Source organism: Fistularia commersonii, chromosome 15, assembly GCF_037954325.1.
Source record: "Fistularia commersonii isolate RoL2024-O1a breed Wild chromosome 15, RoL_Fcom_v1.0, whole genome shotgun sequence".
NCBI classification, from domain to species: Eukaryota; Metazoa; Chordata; class Actinopteri; order Syngnathiformes; family Fistulariidae; genus Fistularia; species Fistularia commersonii.
This window is the reverse complement of record NC_141298.1, coordinates 13,204,106-13,230,774: the sequence shown is the minus strand read 5'-3', so window position 1 is coordinate 13,230,774 and position 26,669 is coordinate 13,204,106. Positions and strand designations below refer to the sequence as shown.

The 26,669-nt window shown below is 41.6% G+C and overlaps 2 protein-coding genes across 4 annotated transcripts in view; one reads left to right on the top strand and one right to left on the bottom strand.

Moving 5' to 3' along the window:
• Nucleotides 1-1,554: 1,554 nt before the first annotated feature.
• LOC147226616 (mitochondrial fission factor homolog A-like) lies at nucleotides 1,555-7,300 on the top strand. 2 transcript variants are annotated; one of them, XM_086160425.1, is made up of 9 exons: nucleotides 1,555-1,766; nucleotides 2,311-2,517; nucleotides 3,317-3,441; nucleotides 4,003-4,097; nucleotides 4,711-4,905; nucleotides 5,756-5,842; nucleotides 6,143-6,212; nucleotides 6,286-6,464; nucleotides 6,568-7,300. In XM_086160425.1, exons 2-8 carry the CDS (start codon nucleotides 2,322-2,324, stop codon nucleotides 6,415-6,417), a joined length of 900 nt encoding a protein of 299 aa, XP_086016551.1. In that variant the 5' UTR covers nucleotides 1,555-1,766; nucleotides 2,311-2,321; the 3' UTR covers nucleotides 6,418-6,464; nucleotides 6,568-7,300. The 2 variants fall into 2 exon arrangements, with proteins under 2 accessions (XP_086016551.1, XP_086016552.1); XM_086160426.1 differs by lacking the exon at nucleotides 4,711-4,905.
• Nucleotides 7,301-9,332: 2,032 nt separating this feature from the next.
• amot (angiomotin) overlaps nucleotides 9,333-26,669 on the bottom strand; it is a 46,226-nt gene continuing 28,889 nt past the window's right edge. For both annotated transcript variants that reach the window (XM_086160496.1, XM_086160497.1), the window contains 10 exons: nucleotides 25,121-25,673; nucleotides 23,434-23,578; nucleotides 22,319-22,411; nucleotides 21,974-22,119; nucleotides 18,235-18,384; nucleotides 17,532-17,728; nucleotides 16,886-17,014; nucleotides 15,252-15,490; nucleotides 14,917-15,171; nucleotides 9,333-14,162 (listed from right to left, as the gene is read on the bottom strand). In XM_086160496.1, coding sequence (XP_086016622.1) covers nucleotides 14,011-14,162; nucleotides 14,917-15,171; nucleotides 15,252-15,490; nucleotides 16,886-17,014; nucleotides 17,532-17,728; nucleotides 18,235-18,384; nucleotides 21,974-22,119; nucleotides 22,319-22,411; nucleotides 23,434-23,578; nucleotides 25,121-25,673 — 2,059 coding nt within the window. In that variant the 3' untranslated portion in view covers nucleotides 9,333-14,010. The remainder of the gene's footprint in view (nucleotides 14,163-14,916; nucleotides 15,172-15,251; nucleotides 15,491-16,885; nucleotides 17,015-17,531; nucleotides 17,729-18,234; nucleotides 18,385-21,973; nucleotides 22,120-22,318; nucleotides 22,412-23,433; nucleotides 23,579-25,120; nucleotides 25,674-26,669) is intronic.

Here is a 26,669-nt window from a genome sequence, read left to right as displayed (position 1 = left end):
TCTTTGCGGGGTTACTGTTGAACAGGAGGCCTCTTGTTCAAGATATCTATAATTATATTTGCTTTGCTTTAATTACATTGTCACTGGTAAGACTAATAACTACCCTGAATTCAGATAATGTTGATATCTGTGTCTCTTATTTCATACAATCTAATGTAAAAAGGCCCACCCTACTATAAGAACAGTCATATTTTTGAATACATTTGTGGCCATTTCTATAAATCAACGCCGTCAGAGTAATTTTCTTAATTCTAAAAATCCAAAGCGATCAGCCCTTTGCCTGAAATAATAAAAATGTCCCCGTGCATTTGTGCAAGGTTATCTGATCCCTGTTCACTATGGCGATGTGCATATGTAAATATAAGTGTCATGAAAGTCGCTTCCATCCCGTCACAACATTTATTCTTGTTATTGCAGTTAAGTAAACCACTGGAAGCCATTTCGTATTTTTTCTTTATTCAAGTTTTATCCTTGGGATTCATAGTTTTTCATACTAAGTCTACTCAAGGGGATTATTGAACAGACTTCAGTCGACTATTTTCACTCTACAGGAAAAGGACAGAGATTTGATATACTTTGAGTTTCTTCAACTGTCATTTTTAAAAGAGGATAAAATAACAAAGACTTGGCTTAAAGAGCACAAACAAAGCGTTCTGCAGACACATTCAGAGATGTACTTCAGAGAACTTGACACTGCTTTTAACCTCTGGAGATTAACACTGTGAGTCATCTTCAGAAGGTTTAACAAGTGTTTTCTCAGCTGTGTCTCTTTAATGCTTACAACAACAAGTGTGAAGATTCTGTATTTTAAATCCTCTTGGGTTTAAGACCTTTTGAATTTCCTCTTGTCATCATTGCAACGTTTTATGGTTACGATAACACTTGTAATTCATTATGAAGCACTGAGATTTTTAGTATTTTGTGCATTATGCAGTAGGTTGATTGGAAAGCACTAACCCCACCACATTCCTGACCACATGATAGGCAGGATAGAGAATAAATGAATAAATGACTGATTTATATTTATTTAATTGTGTATGACTTTCTTCTTCTTCTTCTTCTTCTTCTTCTTCTTCTTCTTCTTCTTCTTCTTCTTCTTCTTATTCTTCAAGTCATACATTATATAGTAATTAAAACAACAATAGTAATAATAATAATGATCATTATTATTATTATTATCATCATCATCATTATCATTGATTATACAAAAATAATAACGATAATAATAATAATCATTATTATTATTATTATTATTATCGTTATCATTTTTTATTATATAATGAAATATAAATAGAAAATATAATAATTAAATAACATCTATTATATATTATTATTATAACAATAATAACAATAATAATTGTTATCATTATTGTTGATTGTTGATGCTATTTTTGTCATTTTCTATTATTATTCTAAGAATAACAATAATGATGATAATTAGTGTCAAAATGATTATTATTGTGAGTATTTTTACTTTTATTATCTTCATCATCACTCTCATTATTATGTATTATCATATAATGTACGTTTTATCTTAATTTATCAAGACTAATATCATTTTTTGGCATACATGAGCGCCATTGTTATCATTTCTGAATGTAGCATGATCGATGCGAGATACACTCCGGACCACAAGATGGCGGTAATAAACCATTCCATGATGAGAGGCCGCAGACGACGGAGAAGAAGAAGTAGGAGGAGGAGGAGGAGGAGAAGTAGGAGCAGACACCAAAGTGAACAGTCATAATTTAAATTCTTTAACTAAGGTTGGTAATCTCCTGTCAGCTACCTTTTGTTTTAACTTTGTTTTCCCGTATTTTATACTTCACTTCAGCTGTTTGTTTATCATATCGCGAGAGGAAAACTTTGACCTCTGCTTAGCAACCTGTTGCTAGCATACATGTTAGCTTATATTGTGTTTTTTTACACTTTATCATGTCTGTCACGTTTAGATATTTGTGATAGTTCCATCCCTTCTTATTATTCATAAATATTTGGTTTCACAAACCTTGAAAATATATGTGAAATTTGACTAACGCTAGGTGTTATTGTCTGTGGTTGTTTGTACGCAGTTGAGTATAATGCGTTAGCTTGATAAACACCAGGAGGACGCATGGTGTCTTGCTTGAGTTGACGCAAGCAGGGTGTTCTTTATCCTTAAGAGATTATTTGTTGTGCCAAACATTATTTCTAGTGCCAAGTTTTGAAACCTTGTATAAGAGAATGTACTTGCAGACTAGTTTCATCCAGCCATCAATAACGTTAAGACTCCAAAGCATGCAATAAATGGATATATTTTCTTGTGTACAGGTTCATTCAAGATGGCATCCACTGTGTACTCAAGAGAGATTTCCAAAGGTAGAGGTCAGGATCCTGCGTACATGGAGGCCATCAACATAAACATGCGCGTCCCTGAGCGACTGAGTGTGGGGCCGGGACAGCAGTGGAGGCTGGAGGAAGGGGAGGAGGCCCCCCCTGCCTACACTATGCAGGTTCCTGACAGGTTGACATACACAGGTAGATCCTACACCTCACTTGGAAAAGTCCGAAGAATAGATGAAGAGCGTCAGCTTTCTTGTTTGTACCCTTCCAGTTCAGTGTGAAACTCATTGGACTACATCCAATACAAAGAGAGAGGGTTGCAGGAATATTTTATAACACAAATTGTTCTAAGACATGATTTTGGTGATGATGAATGGTGCAGCCAGTAACAGTGTCACACTCCTGTATTTTCCCCAGCAGTCAGAGTTCATGACTTGAGGAATGTGATAAGACCAAGAGGACAAATTCCTTTTTCTGGAAATAGAAACACTCTAATCACATGTTCATTTGAAGCTGTTTAGTTTTATTGAGTGGCCTGAAATACAAATTCCAAGCAAGCCGGAAAAAGCTGTTTGGAAAGAAATCCCTACAGTTTAGATACAGAATAGCTATTTCCCTATCTTGTATAAGCCTATAATGATAGTCTGTAGCTTTTATCGCAAAGCTTGGGAAAGGAAAGGAAAAATAGTCTGACCTATAACATGGCATTTGACTAAGAAAGACATTTGGAAAACTTCATGCAGTTAGATGCAAATAATGTGATTGATTATTTAACTTGATATGGACCCTGAAATACTAGATTGTATCATAGTTATATGTGGTATGTTTGTGGTTTGGCACCAAATGAAATATTAGATCTTATAAGAGTTCCATTGCTTGGCCAGATTTACTGTAATGCCTCTGGTCCATGCAGATTACAGCATATAATGTGTATTGTTGTATGTAGTAATGTGCAGTGTTCTGATTTGAATTTGTTTTCTGTGTGTCTTCATAGAAGCACCTGATATGAGTCCCAGACCTCTCTTTACACCGTCCAAACCGATAATTGGCAGCGCCCTAAGACTGGAACCCTGCTGGGAGGGTCCGTCTGGAGAGGTTTTCTACAGAGACGGGCTTCAGGTACTTGTAATTCAGTTACATAATTATTCCGGTGTTAATCACGTCATGATTTCAGCTCATCTGACCACAATAGAAATCTCAAGGCTCTGGATTAGAATTAGGAAAATTAATTCATATCTTCTTCTTCTTTCGGGTTTTCCCTTCAGGGGTCGTCTCAACTTTCTCCATCTAACCCTATTCTTTGTATCCTCCTCTCTCACACCAACTACCTTCATGTCCTCTCACGACGTCCATAAATCTTCTCTTTGGTCTTCGAGACCTCGAGACCAGCATCCGTCTACCAATATATTCTCACCACTGTCTTGTACACCTTTCCTTTCATGGAAAATCAATTTTTGTGTGTGTGTGTGTGTGTGCGCGCGCGCGTGCGCGCACATGCGCACTCCTAAGAAAATAGTCACCCATTTTGCAGGTACTTGAATCATATGGCCATAAATGCATCTTACAAGGCTACAAAAAAGAAGTCTGGCAAAAAAGAACATCAGTGAGGCTCAATGCAGAATGATTTTTCAAACCTGTCAAGACATTTCTCTGTCTGATGAGTTTTTTCCTCCATGGCAGAGTCCTATACGGAGATCTTACAGTGACCAGAGCTTTGGAAGAACACCTCCTGGCACCCCGACCCAGCTGGTATTGCACAGAAACCCCTCTACCTCGTAAGTCGTATTTTAATATCGTCAGTGGATATTTGTACTCGATGACACGTTTGCACTTAAACTATACAGGAAAAAATCCTGTAATCCCCTTCATGCATCCAAAACAAACATTGTTTTCCCTGGTTGCCAAATATATCCCTGGAACTTTAATATACCAATACCCTGAAATCCAAAGACCAGTTAAGACCCAGTTCATCGTCATATGTCCGTTACGCTTTTCTTTGCGTCGGTGGGTTTCTGTTTTGTCAGACTGTAAACTGGCCAAGTCTCAGAATCTGGTAGACAGTGTGATTCCAGCAGTGGAGATGTACGTTAGATGTTCAACGGTTTAGGTTTCTTCTCTGCTTTTGGACATTTTCTAAAATGGGAACACCTGTCCTGCTCCAAGACCCAATGCTCTGCCCCCTTTGTTGTAGTATCTGTCCTTCCAGATTTTCTCTTTCTGTTGTTTTCATCAACCTTTTACTTTTCTTTTCTGTTTCTGACCCCCCTCCTTTCCCCCTCTTGAATCCCCATTACCCCCTTCCCCACTCCTTGACAATTATTTTCTTGTTTCTCTCCCGGACCCAATCCACCACCGTGCATCTGACCTGCATTTGCTGTTCCTCCTCAGCTGTAGTCAAAGTACAGGCCGGCCCGTCCACCAGCGCCCCACTTCGTCTCTTTCTGCTCAGCCCGGCAGGCAGCAGGCCCAGCCCCTCCCTCCCCCACCCCTGAGCGTCCTGTCCTCTCAGTCCCTGCTGCAGGCGGCCTGTCAGCTGGGCCTGCAGGCCTCGCAGCGCCTCCTGCAGACAGTGCATAAATACAGGTCTGGTTCTCTGCTTCAGCAGTGGCTAAATGTGTTGGAGTGACATGAGTGGTGGGAAATGAACACCCCTTTTTTTTTTGGTGTGGTATTACTTCAAGCATCTGCAGTTCAGCAGAGAGAGAGCCAATGATTTAGTATCCTGTGCACATCACTGTTTGTTCCATTCAAATGAACATAAGAACACATTTACCCTGAAACCTCAGACATTCAGTTAATGAATATTCTTTGGAAATTTGCTAAATGTCATTTCCATGACCTAAAATAATTTCCATTTCACTTCTAAGGCTAAAATATGCAGGTGTTCCCATTGGAGCCTCTGTGCTCTGTGGCTGTTAGTGCGTCTCTTTAACTCAGACTGTTCAACCTTTTGTTCCCAGGATCAAAGTTGTACAGTATTATTGAGCTGTGTGTTCATACATGCATGCATACATTCATTCATCTATATATTTATTCTGCACTCAGGGTTGCAGGATGTTCATACATGTAATCTTTTATTGTAGATTTTTTTGACAGATTTCATTCTGAAAAGGAACCGAATGCTGTGTTTTGCAATTCATATTGCAAATAATTTCTGACAGTTATTACATGTGTTTGTCGGTGCAAACATTTGTCTGGAAGAAAATAGACAATAGGGGTTCATCCTATTTAAAAAAAAATACTTTGAAAATCTGCTTTTATGAAGCACACATGCTTTTGACTAACATCCCCGTCACGCATGCATGTGTGTCTTTTATGCGCTCAGAACGTCCTCTTAACGTCGCCGTCCGCTGGCTTTGCATTCGCACCGCTTAGTCATCCAAGGCCCACGAAAAACAGACCATAGTTTTTCTCTTGTCTTATTGGGGCAAAGACATAACAGCCCAACGGAGGATCCCGCAGCGAGTGTCGTGGCCGAGGTCTCTGCCTCCGCAGATGGAGAGCTCAGTGGCAAGAAAAGGTGATTTGAATGTACAAAGTTCCCGTCTGTCGTTTTTCAGTTCAACATTCGTCTCCTTGTGTGCAGCCGTGGCCACATTTGATTTGAGCTCCTACGTGCTCTGCCTGACCACATCTGGAGGTCATCCGGGTCGGATGGTTTGAAAATGAAATGGCGGCAAAACTAAACTAGTTAATTGTGAGAAGGTAGTTTTTGAAAAATAGAAAGTCACTGGCGCGTTTGAGGATTTGAGATCACATTCTCCTGCGACGAAGTGTCAAATCAGTCAGATTGCACTCTGTTTTATGCACTTGTGCTCAGGACCGTGGACAACTGGGTCACGGAGGACGAGGGCGGGGCCGGCGTCGAGTTCATCGTCCTGAGGAGGCAGGTAAGTACGGGGAACGGAGCCGCTCGCCGTTTTCCCTCTTTCCTCCTTCCCACCTGTTCTTTCGGATCCGCAGGTGCTGAAGATGAGTCGCCGGCTGGCGGCGCTCGAGAGGAGCAACGTGGAACGCAGGAACACAGAGGTCGTCCTGTTCTCACTGCTGTTCTCAGCTTGCCTGCTCAACGTGTGGCTGTGGATCCGCAGATAACCCCCTCTCCCGCCCCCTCGCCGCCGTATCTCCAAACTGAGAACCTTGTAAGGACCAGCTTTTGTTATATTCCTTCATCCATCAGTGAAGGAAATGTCAGCTTTAACGTTTTAATCACTTCATGTCGAATTTGTGTGTTTTCCTCCTCAGCTGGTCGGGAACCATTTTGGAGAAAGACTGATGCCAACATATGAAGATCAGCAGACGCTACATTCTCATCAGGTGCCACCCTGCTGCCGGATGGGCACTGAGTTTTGGGGAAAAAAAAACTAATGTGAGTTGTCATTTGGATTTCTGCCATGGTGACCGAAGGGCTGCTAACAGCAGATAGAGTTGGAACCATCATTGTTTTTGACCTCTGGCAAACTTTTTTTTTTTTTTAATGGATGGAGCAAATACGTTTACTATCAGGGGGTTTGATGTGCCGGGTTTTTAATAGAATATATTTAGACATGACACATTTTTCATAACATTTACCAGCATTAATGTGAAGCCAGTGAGTTATTTACAATAAACTTTGGGAGCCAATGACACTTTCACTTTGTGAAACGTGAATGAATGACGTATGAATTTTATGTGTTCCGGATTCACTGGAAGGACACGATCTGAAGAGTCTGTTTATACATTTTTGCTGTGAAATAGTGTTGGATCAAGAGAAGTAAGAGTTTTATCAGGTCAGTGCTGTTACTGAAGAGTTTAAGTGATATGGCGAATTTGAAAGTCTGGGTATTTATTGTCTGCAGTGACATTTTTTGCTTCAGAAGAAGCAGTGATCATCCGGACCTTCAGAATTGTGAGAATGTTTGACTGCGACTGTTTTTATTTGTAAAATAAGTGTGTTTACGATCAGATGAATATTTAATAAAATAGTTTTATTTTTAAATTCTGCGTCTTGTGTGTTTGTGTGTGAGAATCATGGCAGTATCTTATGTACAGTGGTATGAAAAAGTTTGGGCACCCCTGATCATTTTCAAGATGTTCCTTTTGAAGTCATTGGTTGTTCATCTCAGCAATTTCAGTTTAATATATCATGTAGCAGACAAACATAGTGATATTTGAGAAGTGAAATGAAGTTTATAGGATTTACAGAAAGTGAGCAATAATTATTTAAACAAAAGTAGGCAGGTGCATAAATTTGGGCACCCCAACAGAGAAATTACATCAATATTTAGTAGATCCTCCTTTTGCAAAAATAACAGCCTCTAAACGCTTCCTATAGCTTCCAATGAGGGTCTGGATACTGGTTGAAGGTATTCTTGACCATTCTTCTTTACAAAACATCTCCAGTTCAGTCAGGTTTGATGGTTTCCGACCATGGACAGCCCGCTTTAAATCACACCACAGATTTTCAATAATATTCAGGTCTGGGGACTGAGATGGCCATTCCAGAACGTTGTACTTGTTCCTCTGCATGGATGCCTTAGTAGAATTTGAGCAGTGTTTAGGGTCATTGTCTTGTTGAAGTATCCAGCCCCGGCGCAACTTCAACTTTGTCACTGATTCTTGAACATTGTTCGTAAGTATCCGCTGATACTGACTGGAATCCATGCGACCTTCAACTTTAACAAGGTTGCCAGTCCCTGCACTGGCCACACAGCCCGGCACCATGATGGAACCACCACCAAATTTAACTGTGGGTAGCAAGTGTTTTTCTTGGAATGCTGTGTTCTTCTTCCGCCATGCATACCGTCCCTTGTTATGTCCAAATAACTCAATTTTAGTTTCATCGGTCCACAGCACCTTATTCCAAAATGAAGCTGGCTTGTCCAAATTTGCTTTAGCATACCTCAAACAACTCTGTTTGTGGGGTGTGCGCAGAAAAGGCTTCTGCCGCATTACTCTCCCATACAGCATGTCCTTGTGCAAAGTGCTCTGAATAGTTGAATAGTTGCATTAAGCAAATTGTTGATGCACAGTGACACCATCTGCAGCAAGATCATGTTGTAGGTCTTTGGAGCTGGTCTGTGGGTTGAGTTTGACTGTTCTCACCATCCTTCGCCTCTGCTTATCTGAGATTTTTCTTGGCCTGCCACTCCGGGCCTTAACTAGAACTGTGCCTGTGGTCTTCCATTTCCTCACTATGTTTCTCACAGTGGAAACTGACAGCTGAAATCTCTGAGCTAGCTTTCTGTATCCTTCCCCTAAACCATAATGTTGAACAAACTTTGTTTTCAAAGTTCATTTGACAGTTGTTTTGAGGCGCCCATGATGCCACTCTTCAGAGAAGATGCAAAGACGAGAGCAACTTGCAACTGGCCACATGAAATACCCTTTCTCATGATTGGCTTCACTTGTGTATGTAAGTCAAGGGTCAATGAGCTTACCAAACAAATTTTGTGTTCCAATAATTAGTGCTAAAGGTATTCAAATCAATAAAAATACAAGGATGCCCATATTTATGCACCTGCCTACTTTTGTTTAAATAATTATTGCTCACTTTCTGTAAATCCTATAAATTTCATTTAACTTCTCAAATATCACTATGTTTGTCTGCTTTATGATATATTAAACTGAAATTGCCGAGATGAACAACCAAAGACTTAAAAAGGAAAATCTTGAAAATGATCAGGGGTGCCCAAACTTTTTCATACCACTGTATGTTATACTTAATTATAACGTAGGCTTTTCTCATGATGTATTTATTTGTAATTAACATATTTAAATAATTGAATATGTTTACTATTTTAATATTAACTGTAATTTCTGTTATCATTTTTAACAAAAAAAGATTTTTCTTTATTTTAATTATAGTTCAAGTAATAACATGGCGGTCCTTGGGACATATATTAACATATATTTGTCTTAATTTTTGTTTGTAACGGGAATGAAATAGATATATAAATGAAGAAAGCCGCCCGGACTCCATGATTCTTGTCCCGGGAGTTAAATGAACTTAGAGGAAACAGAATTCGGTGTTTTTATTTTCTTGCTGAGGACATTGAGGTGAACCGGCAGCTTATGTGCACAGTCGGAGGTGGGTTCATGTACCACCGGAAACAACCTTAATGTCTCAGCATTCATTTATTCTACAAAAGATTGATATATTCATATTAACTCATTCATTAAGCAAACATTTGGAGACTGGTTATTTGGGAATTTATCAGAAAAAAAAAATTATACAGAAAGAAACCAAATGACGTCATACAATAATACAAGAAATGATGAGATGAATGTTGTAAAAAAAAAAAAGTGATTAATCAAAAAAAAAGTGAACTGTGATTGTACAGCAATGACATAATTAAGCAGCATGTAGTTTATGAACAGACTCGACCAACTCAAACAGCAATTAACATTTTAATACGGACGTTTTCAGAGCGGTGAATGTTGTGGGCTTCTCTGCGCCAGACGTGTTTGGGAAAACTCACTGTAAATGAAATCAAGGTACAAGTGCAAAGAACGATAGCCTAACGGTGCATGCCGTGTAAGAACATTTTTATAAAACGAGTTACCCGATGATGTCACAAGACTTCTCCCGGTCACCTGACAACACGGCCATGTTGTGACACGTTAGTCGTAACAACTGCATAGATTCAAAGCAAATGGCTTCATAAGTTGGGCACTCAGGTTAGACGCCGATTATGTCTGGATTTGTAGTGAACGCTTCCTTTAGCGTGTGTGTGTGTGTGTGTGTGTGTGTGTGTGATGGGCTGCACACTGTAAATGCTTTGGTCAAAGCTGGAGGCAGAATCCTGAGGAAAGCTCTCAGGTGGGCCGTTTACAAGCATCAACCCTGTGTAATGTGCAAATGTTCTACGGATGATTTTTTTTTTTAATCGAAGGCAGAAAATGAAAAGATATGTTAGAAAACATAGCTACTGATAACACAGGGTTGCTTTGTACCTTCGGAAAATCGGAATAATTCCACCTGAAGTTCCCTTCGGATCCATTGTCTAACTGACGGCAGCTCAGCCAACCGGCGCACAATGATATTTTCTTACACTCGCCCAGATGCGTGGATGACGGTGGGAATGGGTGAACGCGATCTATAAGCACCTGGACAAGCCGGTACCGGCACCAGCTTGTGTCACGACACAAATTTGTTGGAATTTTTGTTTTAAATAAAATGCACCTACAATCATTGAGTCTGGAGTTATGGCACGTGACTCGAGGGCCCATCGCAAGAAGGCACGCAAAGGAACAGGGGCCCTGGCCTTGTGCTATTATAGCACACGCTAAAGAAGTTAGCATTTCCTAGTTCCTAATAAAGTGAAATTGGAATTTCTGTGCATCGTAGTCACATAATGAATGTAAAATTCACACCGGCCAATGGAAATGCTGCGGCGACAAAGGAGTGAAAGTAGAAAACTGCTGTCTTCCAGACGTAGGATCCCGAAAAAAGCCTTTGGTTTTCCAACATATCTGTTATGACAAGTACAAGCGAAGGAAAGAAGCCTTTTCAGGGAGTCTAACAGACATAAATCCTTGCACTCTTTGTGGGTTAACTTAAGTGAGCGACACAAGTGCGGAAAAAGTCACTTCGTGTTCGGCCCAGAAACGGTTCACAGGCGTGGGTCACCTCAGTTTTAAGAAATATGGATTCTCTACGGATGTAAGAGGACATCTTTGTTTGGCACAGGTCCTTTAAAAAGAAAAAAAAGTCACAGCATATTTGCATAAACATGTGTACAATGACAGAGACTGGGAATGTTTGATAATGTTTGCAGCATCAATTATTTTTGTTTTTACTTTTTAAGTCGCACGGCACAAATTCTTTTAAAAGTGGGCCTTAGAAGAAATCAGTACAATGCAGTGAGCATCTTTGGTCCTACATTTTTTTTTTTTTTTTTTTTTTGGTTTGTCAGTGAATGCGTCAGACCCCGCCGCATCAACCTGGATGGAAAGGTGACACTCGGCCACACAAAGTTGAAATGACCAAACCTTTTATAGTTCAAATATGTGACTCGGAAAAAGGCGTGGCATAAAGAAAATTCAAGACTGAAATGGGGATCGACCGGTACGAAGAGCTTCCCATGGGAACGTTATCGCTCAGGATTTCGACACTAAATGTCTTGAGACGTGGCGTTGGGGTTGGTCTTGAATTCCGTTTCCTTTGGTAAGACGAAAAGATAAGAAACTCGAGAGACGACCTCCGCGGTGGCACGAAAGGGGCTCACCGTCATCGGCAAGAATCTACAATCGTGTCAAAACGGGAAAAACTCGAAGCGGACTCGGTTCGGATCACGTCTTCTGTTTGCATACAGCACTGTCAACGATTTCATCTTCCCACGTTTCTAATGCACATCACACGACATGGATCTGCGTCAGACTAGAAGGGAGGAGATTCTACTAGTTTCGTGCTTCCAGCCCAAACGGGGAAATTGTGACCGTGACGCCCAAAAAGGACAGGAAAAACAAACATCCAGTTGAACCTGGATTGGGAATAAGAACCCCAACTTGTCCATTTCAGGAGCGGGGGGAGGGGGGGGGGAGGGGGGGGGGGGCATCAGTTCATCGATTTCCCGTCTCGGATCACAACGGGCTCTTGGAGAAACACCCGTTGGCTGGATTAAGACCCCAACCCCGTCATTATTTGGTCACGGGACAAGAACAGCCGCCTCCTCCGTCTCCCAACATTCAAACCCCGAGAGCTCTGACCTCAACCAGTGGGGTCACAGACGGGAAGTGCCTCCGATAACTGAAATGCTGGTTAAAAACGAGCTAAACACAAATCCTCTATTTAAAAAAAAAAAAAAAAAAAAAAAAAAAGGCTAATTTAGTGGCTCGGAGCTGACTGGCTCAGCTTCCAGATCCTTCCACAGGCCGCTGCAGCACGGAGAAACCTTATTTACATGGTTAACAATGACTTGTAGTTAGGATCACTTTAGGTTAACCCAGTGCCGTTTCTAAATATGGTTAAAAACATGTCAAACATAAATACCATAACCTAACGTAAGATGTGTTGGAAGTAATAAAGCACAAAAATAAACACTCTTAAAAAAAAAAAAAGAACAATAACTAGTGCAATAAATGCAACAAAAAAGGTAGCTGTTACATTTTGGTCCGACTGAGCTGACCTGCTACCAGCGACATAGGGCTGGTTTTCCGGCAACAAGGATTTTTTTTTGTTTTGTTTTGTTTTGTTTTTTTCCTCATTACTTGCATCAATGCTTGTTGGGGGCGCGTTCGCAAGGGCAAAGAAAAAAATGGGCAAACTCTGCGCTGGCGGACTTTGCTAGTGTTTTCAACAGCGCGCAAAATGCTCAGACTGCAGGATAAAGGAAGTAGCTGTGTCGTGTATTTTTTTTTTTTTTTGCTCCGGACACACGAATATACAAAAGAAGTGCTTTTGGACAAAAGCCAGCGGGCCCCGTTTAGACAATGTACGGTGCAGATGGCCTCAAAGACCCCCGAGCTATGGCTTCGGCGCACCTCGGGGAGAGTCCCGTCCATCGGATAGAAGTCGCAAACAAATCACGATGAGTTTCGGACTGAATTCTAAGAATCGTTTCAGATTCTCTTAAGAGTGAACCTCTGTCTTGGAGAATCAAGCTAAAGGTCGAATTCTTTAAACAAGATAATCCCCCAAATTATCACACTCTGAGCTGCTTTCAGGATTTTCCATTTTCTGCACGCCACGTTTGACGGTCTGAAAGACCGGTTTATAGAGCTTGACATTTGTGAGTTTCTGATTTACCAATACTGAGAAGCAGTATCCTGCTAAATGTATTTGATGAAAAATATTTACATTAAAGTAGGTAGAGTGGAATAGTTTTTTTTTGTTTTTTCTTTTAAATTAAGAGGTTTCGTATAAATACTGGGTGGACGGAACTTGAGTAGAGGCCGGTATGAGGCGCACGACGACAAAAGTTCACACGCTGCTCACTTTGGGCCTCAGAAAACCAGACAAATCGCAGGAAATACCTTTTAAAACCATGTGAGAAAATGGCGATTGTGCTCGCGGGGAAACTGCGCTTCGTGCCGGGCATAAGACGGGGACCCTTTGTCGCCGGGGAGAAAGTCACAAAAAGAGAACTCCTTCACGTTTAGATTTTAAATAGTAAAAGCAAAACAAACAAAACGTGTGATTGTCTGTGATGGATCTACATTTTACGATTCACCCCAAACCTCTCAGGGTTTTCTTGAAATGATCTTTCACGACCTCTATGCGCGTACGACCTGCTCTCGGTAAAAGTCGGTCAAATTAGAAATATTTTTTGAAGGACGTTCGCGTGAAAAAATATCTCCTTTTAAATCAGAAGGTGATAATAGAGCGGTGAAGTTTCATTTTCACTCGGGACGCCAGACTTTTCTGTTCACGCCGCACATCCGAGACACCGACACGACGTGGCGGCGCTTGTTCGGGGGAAACCGGCACCGGCTGCATTCACAGTGTCAAAGATGAAAATGCTGTCGACGGACGCAGCTCCGCTTTCTATCAACTCGCACAAAAAAAAAAGGAGAACTAGAAAAGCTGAGATAAACGTGGATTTGAGGGCAGAAAGACCCAAATGTGTGAAAAACACCAGTTGTGGCGGAAGCGTTGGGATTAATGTAAACACATATCGGGCTGTCAGTCGTCCTACAAATCTGCAGCATCGTCTGGGTTTTAGCGTCGGTTCCATTCACTCGTTGGAATGGTGAAGTTGAGAAGGCTCAGATGAGGATCTCCACCATGTCGTTGTCCATGTCCTGCTGGGCGGGCTGGGCCGGCGGTGGCGGCGGCGGCGGCTGAGGAGCCTGCTGCTGGGAATGGGACTGTAAGGGGACCCTCCGCTCGAGCGTGCTGCTGAGAAACACCGGAACGTCTGCAGGAGGACGCAAAGAACACACAGCCTTAAGAAAATATCATTCCTCAAATACCGACCGGGGTTCTGTGGGTGAGTTGGAAAATATCACAACATGCGTGGAGCCTAAAAACATATTTTTGCTCCATGGACTGTGTCGGTGTAGAAAAACGTCAGATTGAATTGTTGTCCCTTCATTCACCTTTCGGGTTCTCAGTGGATTGCGGATTTTTAACTTTTTATCTATTTTATATCGCAGGTTTTTCGCTTTACCGTGGACTTTTGCGGTATAAATGAATTTTTAGATATTTATCCCTCCAATTATTTTCATGGTAAAACAAACATTTTCTCGGGCGACGACCAACCACAGCATGGTGTTCTGTATCCTGGGCTCGGATCGGATTAGCGACCGTTCGTCTCTCGCCTTGTCCGTTTCACATCGCCGTGGCATCGGAGCTGGTAGTGTTACTCCACAGTGTTGTGTTTGTGTGAATGATCCATGAAAGTTTAGAATTTATTTCAACCCCATCTCTGATGGCCAAACAGGCTTCTGGCACTGAAGCGAAGCGACACAGGAAGACGCTCACCATCATAGAAAAAGAGCAAAGTCTCGCTATGTTAAAGGAAGTGTAGGAAGTGTTTATATGAATGTGGAGAGGGTCTGTACTGCGCTACTTCGCAGATTTATGTTTATCCCGGCTGGTTCTGGACCATAAACCCACGATAAAAGGGGGGCCGCCGAACATGTGAGCGTGTTATCCGGCTGGTGGTTCACCTGCTATGCGGTCGGGAATGTAGACGGGACTCGGGCTGGACAGGCGGGCGGGCAGGGTCATGCTCTGCAGGGCCGGCGTGCTGGGCTTGCTGGTGTCCTGGCTCTGGCCCTTGTCCGTCTGCGTGCAGCTGTCCCTGCTGCCCGTCTTCGAGTGGCCCGCCGTCATCGGCGTGGAGGGCAACACCGGGGACGGCGAGGAGGAGATGGACTCCGTTCTGAGAGAGTCGGTGCGAAACTCCGGACCCAGCAGGACACCTGCGGGAAGGAGAAGGCCGCGGCTTTAGCAGAGGTCGGCCACCTTTCTGCTGAAGGCTAAAAGATCGGCGGGTTCTCACCCAGGCTGCCCTTCCAGCTGGTGTCCTTGCGTTCTTCTGTGATGGGGGAGCTGCTTAGCCCCAGGCTGTGAGAGAGCAGCCCCGAACCACTCGAGCCAGTGTTGGAGATGGACATCAGAGACTTGGAGGGCCTCATTGTGGGCGGCGCGTCTGACTTGAGGGGTTCCTTCCTGGAACGCTGGTGGAGCACCTTGATCATTGCGTCCTTTTCAATGATCTGGGCGTGGAGGTTCTTTATCCTGCAGGAAAAGGTGAATCAAGCCAAGGTTAGCCTGACACATGGATGCGGCGTTCAGAAAAACCATGGACAAGATTGTTTAGGTTTACTTTCGACTAACGCGAGTAAGGAAAAAAAAAAAAAAAAAATCGATATCCGACATCCTCGTCTGGTAAAGCAGAAAAGAAGCCGGTGACAAATCACCAAGACGTCTGGCTTCATGACAGCTGAGAAAATAATATGGCAGCATGCAGGACATGCGCGTGCACGACTGCTGATTCCAACTGTGTTTTGATTTAATTAAAAAAAAGACACACATCAAAGAGGTGCTAAAATAGTTCCACCGTGGTTTCGATTTGAATAAAGTTCTCTGTCGAAAAAAAAAAAAAAAAAAAATCAACATGCTCCTTCTGTAAATGAAGTTCAGGCCTGATTAGCTGCCGCATGTTTGTCTTTCATTTCTGATCCGAGGTCAGTCACATCTGGAGAATCCTAAAACGGCGAGGCGGTCATGTGACTCTCTTGCATGAGTGAGAGATTTTCAGATCGTAGGAAGATATGAAAGATCAGCATGAGCCTGAAATGGACCCTGGGCGGATAAGCTGGACGGACATACGTGCTCGGCCACGTGAGCCGATATGAAAGCCTTCATTTGAACGTCAAAAGTAGACTCAGTTGATTTAATAGTCAGGCCATTATGTCGTTTATGCTCTCAGCTCCTCCTGCAGCACATCTGTCTGAGGTTACCTCACTGGACTCGTGCTTCCTGATAAGTTTTGTGTGCTTTCTGATAAGCTACAGAGTCTGTGAAATGAGACAAAAAAATACTTTCATCACTTTCGCTTTGTTTTAATGGCTGACTCTCTGGGCTGTTTGTGGTCACGGTTCACTGTCTTCGAAGTAGATAAAATAATACTTGATAGTTAATGCTATGTAATTATGTGGTGGGTGAAACTGATAAAATAAACTTTAACCAGAGTTGCAAAATCACACTAGATATTCTTTAATGTTAAAGAAAGAGAACCTTTAGAAGGATTATGGTGCAAAACAACATTTGTTCATTCTGGTAAAAAACTAAAAAATAATAATGGAATAAAAAAATGTAAGAAATAAATCACTAAATGTGCTGAAATATGGGTAACAGTTAATAAAGAATCAAATAGATCAGATGCTAGAATGTGTCTCATAATCTTCAACAGCTCTTGTCTGAAAGAAAGTACACGCTCCACAACTAGAACAATGACTATATTCCCTCTTTTAGTTTAAGTGTTATTTTTCAAGCGAGTCCTTTTGAAGACTACTTATAAAAAAGGTTCAGATACATGCGGATCACAAGGATTCACCAACAGCTCGACACGCGACTAACAGCATTTTATACGACGGGCTAAATACAGCACATATGAGGAAGATACTTTGCCTGCTTTCCATGTCGAGGCAGCGCCGATTGGCCATGAGAATCTCCTCTTCTTCCTTCTGGATCCGAGCTTCGACCGACGTGTCGTAGCTGCTGCTGGGGGAGTGGCTTATCACCGCCACTGAAGTATCTCTGCAAAAACAGGCGAAGACCTCCGTCAGACCGCGACGAAACCCAGCGGGAACTCAAATAAGCCCAACATTCCGGCAAATGCTCTTGGTGTAGTCAAAAATGCTGTCCTCAATCTACCATCGAATTTTATTTATTAACTTGCCTATTTATACATTTGCGTTAGAGCTGAATGCAGAGGGAAACCAACACCAAGCACTATGTCAAAAAACAGCGCACATCCTTTTAACACAAGCTGATGGTATGAAATGACCTATCTTCGCTTGTTTTTTTGTTTATTGTCTCATACAATGTTATTTTACTGATTAAGTATTCAAATTTCATTAATATAATCGAAAAATTTGAATTTGACGGGTGTGATGAAAACTTGTGTCCCCAAAACTGGATATGTATTTCTTGTTTTGAATGTAACTAATCAATCTTCAGAAACAGAATAAGGGAGTCAATTACAGTCTCTCTTCCTTTACAAATGAAAGGATAATAACAAATAAGGACAAATACAACCCTTCAGTCCTTCTACCTCTGGGTGGCAACAGAAGCGGCAGCGTCGAGGGCGAACTGCCTCATCACGCTCTCCTCCAAATACTTCTGCTCCCACTTGGTCATATCAGCCTCCAGGGCCAGGATACGCTCCTCCTTCTCCCTCAGGTGCTCCATCAGCGCCGTGGCGTTGTACTCGGATGGTGCCGCACCGTTGTTTTGAGCACCTCCTTGACGCTGGAAGTGACAGAGGACGGATGATCTTTTTAATTAAAATCATTACTTTTGAATCATTAGCCTGGGTATAAACATTTCAGCAGCGATGGATTGCCGTGTCGAATTCTGGTATAAGACTACAGACTATTAATAAACCATGGGGTTGAATTAATGTGATTAATACAAAGATTAAATTTAAAGCTGAAGACAGTTTACACGTAGGAGAAACAACAGAGGTCAAGCATACCTGCTAATATTTTGTAGCATCTTAGCACTGTGCTCTTTGCTCAAAAGCTCTAAACATACCTTGACAGACATACATTTTCCCTTTTATTTATTTACTTTTTTCAAGGTTCATTGTATTGAGGTGAGATTTGCTTTTGTTTTTTTAATCTGAGAAGATCTCTCTGTTAATATTCTACTCTCGAGTGTGGAAAAAAAAAATGATGGCATGACGGCTATAGTTGCATTTTAGTGGCCATGATTTATTTCGTCCAAATTCCCGCTGAATAAATCCGGTCTGTTACCTGCTGCATTCGGAGGGACTCCAACTCTCTCTCCAGTCTGGTACGCAGTCGATGCTCCAGCTGTTCTCTCTTCTCACACGCCGCCTGAAGCTGAGCTAGCGCCTGCTGCATTCGCTCCACCTTCTCCACGTAAACCTGCTTCTTCTTGAGCTGCACACGCGTGCACAAACACAAACACAAACGTTTTTGTCAAGTTAGAGGACAGTGTATAGTTATCAACTGTATTGCTGGTTATATGTCAGCTCAATTAGTGGATTAACTGCCATTTTCGCTTTGACGTTAGCTGATCTGAAGACAGGAAGGAGGAAGGTGCTGTAGCCAGTAGTGAGCTCTTTAGACTAGGAGCGACACAGTGAAATATAAAGTCAGCACACCCGGTCTGACGTTGGACACTAAACCAGATGCATTCAGCCACAGATGGGAACCCTACGGATGAATAACACTTCTTTTGAATGCCGGGTCTGGACTTCCACGCTCGAGTCAGTGCAGGGATCGCACAATTCAAGTAGCAGTATAGGTCAAAGAGAAAATGCCTGATGACTATTCCATTTTGATCAAATCTGGTCGTGCATCCGGCTTGTTATAAAGCGTGAAGCTGAATGCGCTAAATTTCATGTATCTTCATGTTGCTGCTGCTGACTGTAACAAATGGGCTTGACGTTTAACATGATGGGGACATTTATTTTGTTTAATCATACATATATGCAAAACATGCTTGTATACTCAAAAGAATCATTCATCTGTCTTGAATGTACATTTTGAAACAATCAATTAAATATTGCAAGAAATCCTGTGTTGATAAAGTGACCCACAGCCTCTTGTGGTTACCTGACTTTAAGCCTTGATGACCTTGATTTTATTTATTTATTTATTTATTTTGAACCAGCAACAGTATACTGACGCTGCTGACTGTCTGAACAAATGCAGCTGTGTTCTGTAATGAACAGATTGTAAAAGAAACTCTATAGGCTCACAGCAAATAATCCAGGCTTTGTGTCCCTTGACTCTCTCCAGTCTCTTTGAATTCCAGGCTTTACTCCTGCTAAAGAGACTGATTTAGATCAGTGACTCTTTGCAAGCTTAAGAAAAGGAAAAAAAAAAAAACAGTGGAGAAAAAGGAAGAGAGGAAAACAGAGCAGAGAGGAACTAAGAGAAGGCAGGCAGAGGGCCAAGAATCTGAGCGCTCTTTCATTTTTGCAGAGAAGAGAACGGAGAAACAGAGAACCTCGCAGCTCTTTTGTTCTGACAACAAGAAGGCGTTGTGTGTTCCAGAAGCTGGCTCTGGCCTGGCCCCGACCTGCTTCCTGTCCTGTTCTGGACCTCTGTTACCCACACAGCTCCTGGATCCATACCAAAGCAGCTGAGAGCCCACCGCCAGCAGCCGGGCAGCGACAGTTTGGCTGGAAGATCCAAAATGGAGGCATGCTGGAAGCAGTGGTGAGGACAGAGTGGCCGGGGAAGAGACGGATGGAATGAGAAGAGAGGAGATGAACTGATAGTAGAATGCAGGATACAGTTAGAGGCGCAGAAAAAGAAACCTAGGCACAGAAAAGGGGTGTGGAAGAGGAAGGAACAGAAAGAAAGAGGAATTATTTCAGATGGACATAGGTAAATCTCAAGATCAAGGAGGAAAGGGAAAGACAGAAGGTAGCAATTGTTAAAGTGCGCATTCCTGCAAGTGACCGTCCAGCGCTCGGTGCATCATGTTACGGCAGAGATAGAACAACGTTCATCTTTGTTTGCCGGTTTAGCCTGGGATGTTTTTAGAACGACGCTCTGCAATGACTGCGGTGCCGGCCGAGCCATTGAAATCAACGCAAAGAGAGCCTTTTTATTCACTGCTAATGTTGGTCTGAACAGCGTTTTTACGAAACGGAAATGTATGCGTCGATCCAACTGAAATCAAAGCAAATACGATCCGTGCGGATGATCAAAAAAAAAAAAACACTGTGAAATTCTATTTCTTGATATTAAACATCAATGTCTCTTTTAATGGAAAACAGCAGCATTAAACGGGGTGTTAACATCTTAAGTATGTTTTCATTTTTATTTATTCAATTCCTAAAAAAGCTTTAAATTTTACTCTGGACTTCAAGCAAGACACTTGACATATTGGCATCAGCAAAAAAAATATAAACCTACTGGAAACCAAATACAACTGCGTAGGAAAAATTCAAAAAGAGAAAACTGGACAAATAATTCCAACGGATATCTGATTTCATCAGAGTCTATTGAAAGGCAGCGCGATTGTGAGGTATGGACTAGAAGCCAGCTTACTGGTTCCGCCTCCAGCTCCAGCAGGGACTATGTGAAGGACTTCTCTTACATGTACTGAACATCTTAATCTCACTGTATGAATACGTCTGGGGGAAAAGTTGCCGCGCGTTAGAAAAGTGTTTTGACTAGAATCGAGAACTGCAATATAAATCTCCAAGATCTGGGTAATGTCATGAAAAATACTGGCAGCAAAAGAAACGGGAGAACACGGGATCCAAATTGAAAATCTCAAAGTGTTAAGAGAAAACACTGAATGTTGAGTTTCACTCGCTTCTATTCCCTGCGCAGCCGCCAGGGGCCATGACGCTGCATCCAAGTCAAACAGACAGATCAGCAGATCTGTGAGGAGATACCAGTGCCAGATGGCAGGCCGACACCGCGCTAGAACACTGAACACAGCAGGACTGGGAGATTTTCCACTAAAGCGAAACATCAGTAACCAGGAGACAAAAACAAACAATAAAGTGACCTGATTTTTTTACTTTTTCATCACATGTTCGAAAACAGATCTTGATTATGTGACTCAGTTCTGAATAATCTGAAACTGGGAAACAAATGAGTTGAACCTTGTGCCAGTAAACAGACTAATCTGTGTTTTCTTCTGCCTACAATGTAGTGCAAAAGGTTTGTTTTACTTAATGCATGTTTTTATGTACATATATATATATATATATGTATATATATACACATGTCTGTGTGTTTGTGTGGGTGTGTGTGTACACACACACATATATATATGTATATACACACACACACATATATATATATGAAGTATATTTTATATATATGTGCATGTATATTTTATATATATATATATATATATATATATATATATATACATACACACACACATATATATAAGTATATTTTAAATGAGTTATCTTTGCATCTATTCCAATAAATTTTCCAATAAAATTTGCAGCTATTCCAATAAAAACTTTTAGTTACAGCTGAACAGTTAAAAAATCTGTGGGCGTGTGGCCCGATACCAATACACACTTATATCAAACAGATGCTGATGCACTATAAGAAGACTGACAGAGAAAGTTGGGCATGGGGGGGAAGAGGGGAGCTCAGTATAGCAGAGCCGCATAAAAAGATGGGATTAATGAAGAATCACCATGGCTCCATCCATGGGCTTATTCCATTAAGGGTACGATGGAAAGGTCTCGCTAAGATTTACACACAGATATGGGAGAGTGGAGCTGTATCCCTGCGGTCAGCTAGCGAACGGGATCTGCAGCAGCACATACAAGTGAAAGTTCACCCCTTCTGTTGTTTAATGGTCCAAGTGGGTCAATGGCCAAATTGGTTGGGGGTTCACAAGTAACAAAGCACTTTTAGATCACAAGGTATTTTTGAGGACTTACTTTACCCTCTGCAGAACAGCTACATTTAACTTGACTGAACAACACTTTAACCTCCATCTTCATAGCGACAAGCGTTAAGCCGGAAACCTTACCTCCTCTTCCAGCTTCACCACTTTGGCCTGGGCGTTGTTGAGTGCCTGGTCTCTGATCTCGATGTGTCTCCGCTGGTCTTCGGTGGTGGAGCGCAGTGCGTTCAGCTCCATCTCCAGCTTCTCCTTCTCACGCAGTGTTTCTTTGTCTGGATAAATAAGGAACACGGGCTCATGAATTCTGATTTTGGGGGGAAAGTATGACGCTACCCGCAGACTGGTCATTTTGGTAATTGATGTGATGTCAGAGAGAGAGAGAGAGAGAAAAAAAAAAAGAGTTCAAAAATGCTGATAAGAATTTGTGACTATCTAAAGTTAATTGTGCATGCGCATATGTGTGTGTCTCACTCTGCGTAAGCAGCTGGGAGATGGTCTTGCGGTTGTCCTCGGAGCCATCACACTCTTTAGCTGCAAGCTGCTTGTTGGCCGTCTCCATGCGCTCTTTAAATCAAGAACACGCAGCATGAGAAAAGAAATTGTTTAATTTTATCAAGATTAGAAGATATGAAGGGCAACAATGGAGTTTCTCTTCAGTTCTGAAAACAGATTAAATGAGGATCTGACCGTGAGATAAGAAAATACAGCGAAAAATACAAAAAGTAAACACCCAAATTACTAAAATAGTGTCTTTCCATGTGCTTGTGCATGTGCTTTACACGACTCCCTATTTTCACTTGGCGTAAGGTTATTTTTTGTTTAAAGAATTCTTACCCATGTATTTCACGTATTTAAAGTGCCTGAAAGATTCATTGCACTAATAATGTTATTATTTAATGATAATCTTAATAAATGCATACACTGAATTGTAAGAAAAGCCCTGACAATGACCTGAGGATTTGCAAAGCTGATGCAACTTTGCACCTCCAGAATGAAGTGAGTCACTGGCAAATCAAGCCAAATCAAGGGCTTTTGTTTGGGATAGCGTCTTCAGTTGCTGGACAAACATTTGTGTAATTTCACATCGATTGGGGATAATGTCACTAAGCAACCACGAGCTGGAAACTCTGAAAACTTAAAAGCCAATAAACTACAATAATTTCCTCCGTTTTAATTGAAAGCAGATTTGAATTTTATAAACATGTCAGATTGGTGAGTGAAATGGCAGCACGCACTTCACATAAAAATATAAACCGACTGACCTATTTTTCCAACTCTGTGGCCAAAACGTGTGCTGCTCTGACACTCATTACAAGAGCTGACATCAGTCCACTTAGTTCTAAGTCCCAGAACCTGGATGAGATTAAAACTCTCCCCTCGTCTAATTAGGGACCCCACTAATGGAAGAATAGAAGCCACAAGTTCATCTCAAAGTATTTTCGGCGCATACATTTTTGGGATTTTGCAGAAATTCGCATACATCAGAAAAGTGCCTGGCCTCTATGACGCTCCTCAGCTCAGCTGCTGACTGCATTTATGAAGCACAAACGGATTTATTTCATTATTGCGCATTATACATCTCATACCTCGGAGGTCCCTGTTGAAGTCGTGCAGCCGGCGCACCTCCAGCTCTAGCTTGTTCCTCATGGTTTTTTCCAGGGCCTCCCTCTTGGTCGAAGACTTGGCCAGGTTTTCGTAAGCCTCCGACACCAGCTGGATCTCCGTTTCAAGCTGCCAGCGGACAAAATGATCGAAAGATAAAACTTCTATGAAATGAAATCTTGCACAATTATTTGTACAGCCATAAACTGATATTCATGCTTGTTTGAAATAATTTATATGTCCTGGTGTCGCACAGAGCCGTGCAGATATTGTTTGCAGACACCCCTGGCTTTGACTGCACAGGCCTCTTAACAATACATATGAGGTATTTCTCAATTCAAACCATGACGCATCACTTAATATAATTGAAACAGAGGAGGGGGGAAAAAAAAGCACAGAAAGGTATCATCACCTTTGTTTTTGTTTTTTTTTTTAAATCTTATTTTTAATTACTCAAACAATTGCCTTTAAAACTGTTCTGCAAAGTATCTGGCAACCATGCGCATAAAAGGCATACCGAATGACAGCCAGTCATGTGATGCTCCACGACTGAAGCAGTACTGAATTATTAGAGCTTTCATATCATAAATCTAGTGCACAGATCATTCGCATTAGAAGTCAATGTCGAAACCTTTTAAATAACTTTCCGCTGAACCCCATGTAGCATAATCATGAGATTTCTGCTGTAGCTATTTTTTTTTTTTTTTTTTTAGCCAAAACATGTAATCTAAACCAACACTGTGCTGGCAGTGTGTATCAGTCACTAACGGAAATTTGGATCAATGTCCTTGAGTAAAGAGCTGAACAGTTTTTTTAAACAACGTTCAGTGTGTTCACATTTAAATCTTAACTTGTGGAAATGCGGTTTGGCGGTTGTGTGTGTGTGTGTGTGTGTGTGTGTGCCTGCCTATATGTTTGGTGGCTATTTGATGGCAATGATTCTAAATTACCCCAATTTCTTTCCTCTGTAAAAAGTTTTCAGCCATCTCGCACACAGGCCTAACATATACTTTAATAACATTTGAAACAAAAAGAATGAAAAGACAGATACTGGTCTGAATTTTTAACAACAAAAGTTTGAGCTGTCTGTTGGTCTTGACAGAGACACTCTTTGCTGTGCCTTCTTGAGCATAAACGGCATATATAAATTCTTTACATCTACTAAATTCCTTGCGAGTGGGCTGGCTAGCAGAAGAAAAGTACAATGCATTTTCTACAAGAAAAGCATGATGCATTCCAATTTTTTTTCCCACCCCTCGGGATCAATATGTGGCTATTGGTAGTGATTCATGCAGCTTTTATAGACAGAAAAATTATGTTCGTACATGTCATTGTCTCAATAAAAACTACATGAGCAAAAGTGGGAAAACAACTTGTTTCTTATATAATATCGGGGCTTGTTTGGTGCTGTGGAAATAAACAAAAGCATGATAATGGCGGGGTCAGTGTTTGCAGAATTGGTGTGCGAAATTGACTTGAAATAAATATTTCACATGAAATCAGTAAGTCTTTCTTTAAAACGATAAAGAGGGTGATTAGAACTCAAAGACACAACCAGATTTTCTATATCCCAAACCCAAGGCCAAGATGCTAATTTAAAAAGACATAAGTCTTGTAACAAGAGTCAGATATTTAAATGGTATCACTAAGTTCTTTGGCAGAACATGTTACCTTGTGCAACTTGGTAACTTTCTCCCGGCAGGCCTCCATTTCCTGCCTCAGCATTCTGTTCTCTTCGGTCAGCACGTCCACCATCTGTTGGGCTCGGGCCATCATTGCAAATGGCTCGCCCTGAAGTTGGGAATAAGAAAGTGGATGTGGGAAATGTCCAGCCTGAACAGGAGGCTGAGGCTGAGGCGGGGGAGGTCCTTGTTGGTGATACTGATGGTGCTGTTGCTGCTGATGGTGCATTCTAGGGGTGGAGCTGTAGGGGTCCGGAGGGTACCCGTGACATTTCTGTTGCATTGGATGCATGGCTCCTGGTGTGAATTGCTCCACAGGCTGATGGGACCCCGAACTGCGGTGCCCCATGGTGGGATAAGGCTCTCCCAGACTATGAGGGTGCTGGTGAGGATACGAGGGATGGGAGGAATGAGAAGCACTGAGGATACTGCTCAGGGTGGACGACTGGGCGCGGGATAAAGAACCGACGGAGGTGACGGAAGACGTAGGACTGTGCTGGTGGAGGGGCCTCTGGGAATGGACCGAGCCTTCCTTACTGGACCTATAGAGACATAAAGAACGGGGTTAGCCTGTTAGCTGAATATCAGTCTGACTGACACTCACAGAACTCCACTTTTATTTAGGGATAAGACAATATGCTGAGGAGTATTCAAACTACTTTTGGTTGTTTTCTACTGGGAAAGTTGTTGCTTTTTCTCTGAAATGTTAAATGTATAATTGCTCATATTCAATGATCTAATCACATGGGGGGAGGGTTGTCTTTGGAAGAAGAATGAAAATGCATTATTGGTGCATTGGAAGCCATTGATCTGTCAGAAGTAGGAAAAGTGATTAAATCTATCAATCCGCACAGCGATGATCCGCATTCTTATTAGATTCATGAGAGAACTTCTTCAAGGAGAATATGATTATTTTGTGAACATTCATGACCACACACATGCTGAGGGCATGCTACCATGTAACGCCTGTGAGCTATGGAATAGTGTTGCACTAAGCAGTGATTCCTAAGGTTCAGTTTGTCTGTCCATGAGCAGGATTAAGCAAATAAGTTACCAGCAAAGAGGAAACACTCCTAGATTTCTTAAGCAGAGTGAAAAACTTTTGTGGCCAGGGCAAAGTTTCTATTTCAGAAAGAACTGATTAGGTTTACTTTTACATTACATTACAGTCATTTGGCAGACGCTTTTATCCACTTAAAAGAAGTGAAATTCAGTCACCGAAGATCTGAAGTACCAGTAGTCGGAAGTCAGAAGTGACCACTCGACCAAATAGTCATCTCAGAACCATATACATACATACATTAATTTCATCTTTTTTTTTTTGGAAGGGGGGTTGGGGGCTAAGTGCAATTATTTTTGGCGCAGCTCAAAGGACCCTATTTTTTTAATCCAATTGTCCTATTCCTTCAGCCGAAGGGAATATTCAAATCTTTGTACTTTTTAAGACCTTAAAACATTTAATTGCCTTAACTTTGACACTTTATATTTTATTTGTATTTCTTATTCTCCCTCTTTCCTACTATTATCTATTATTGTTT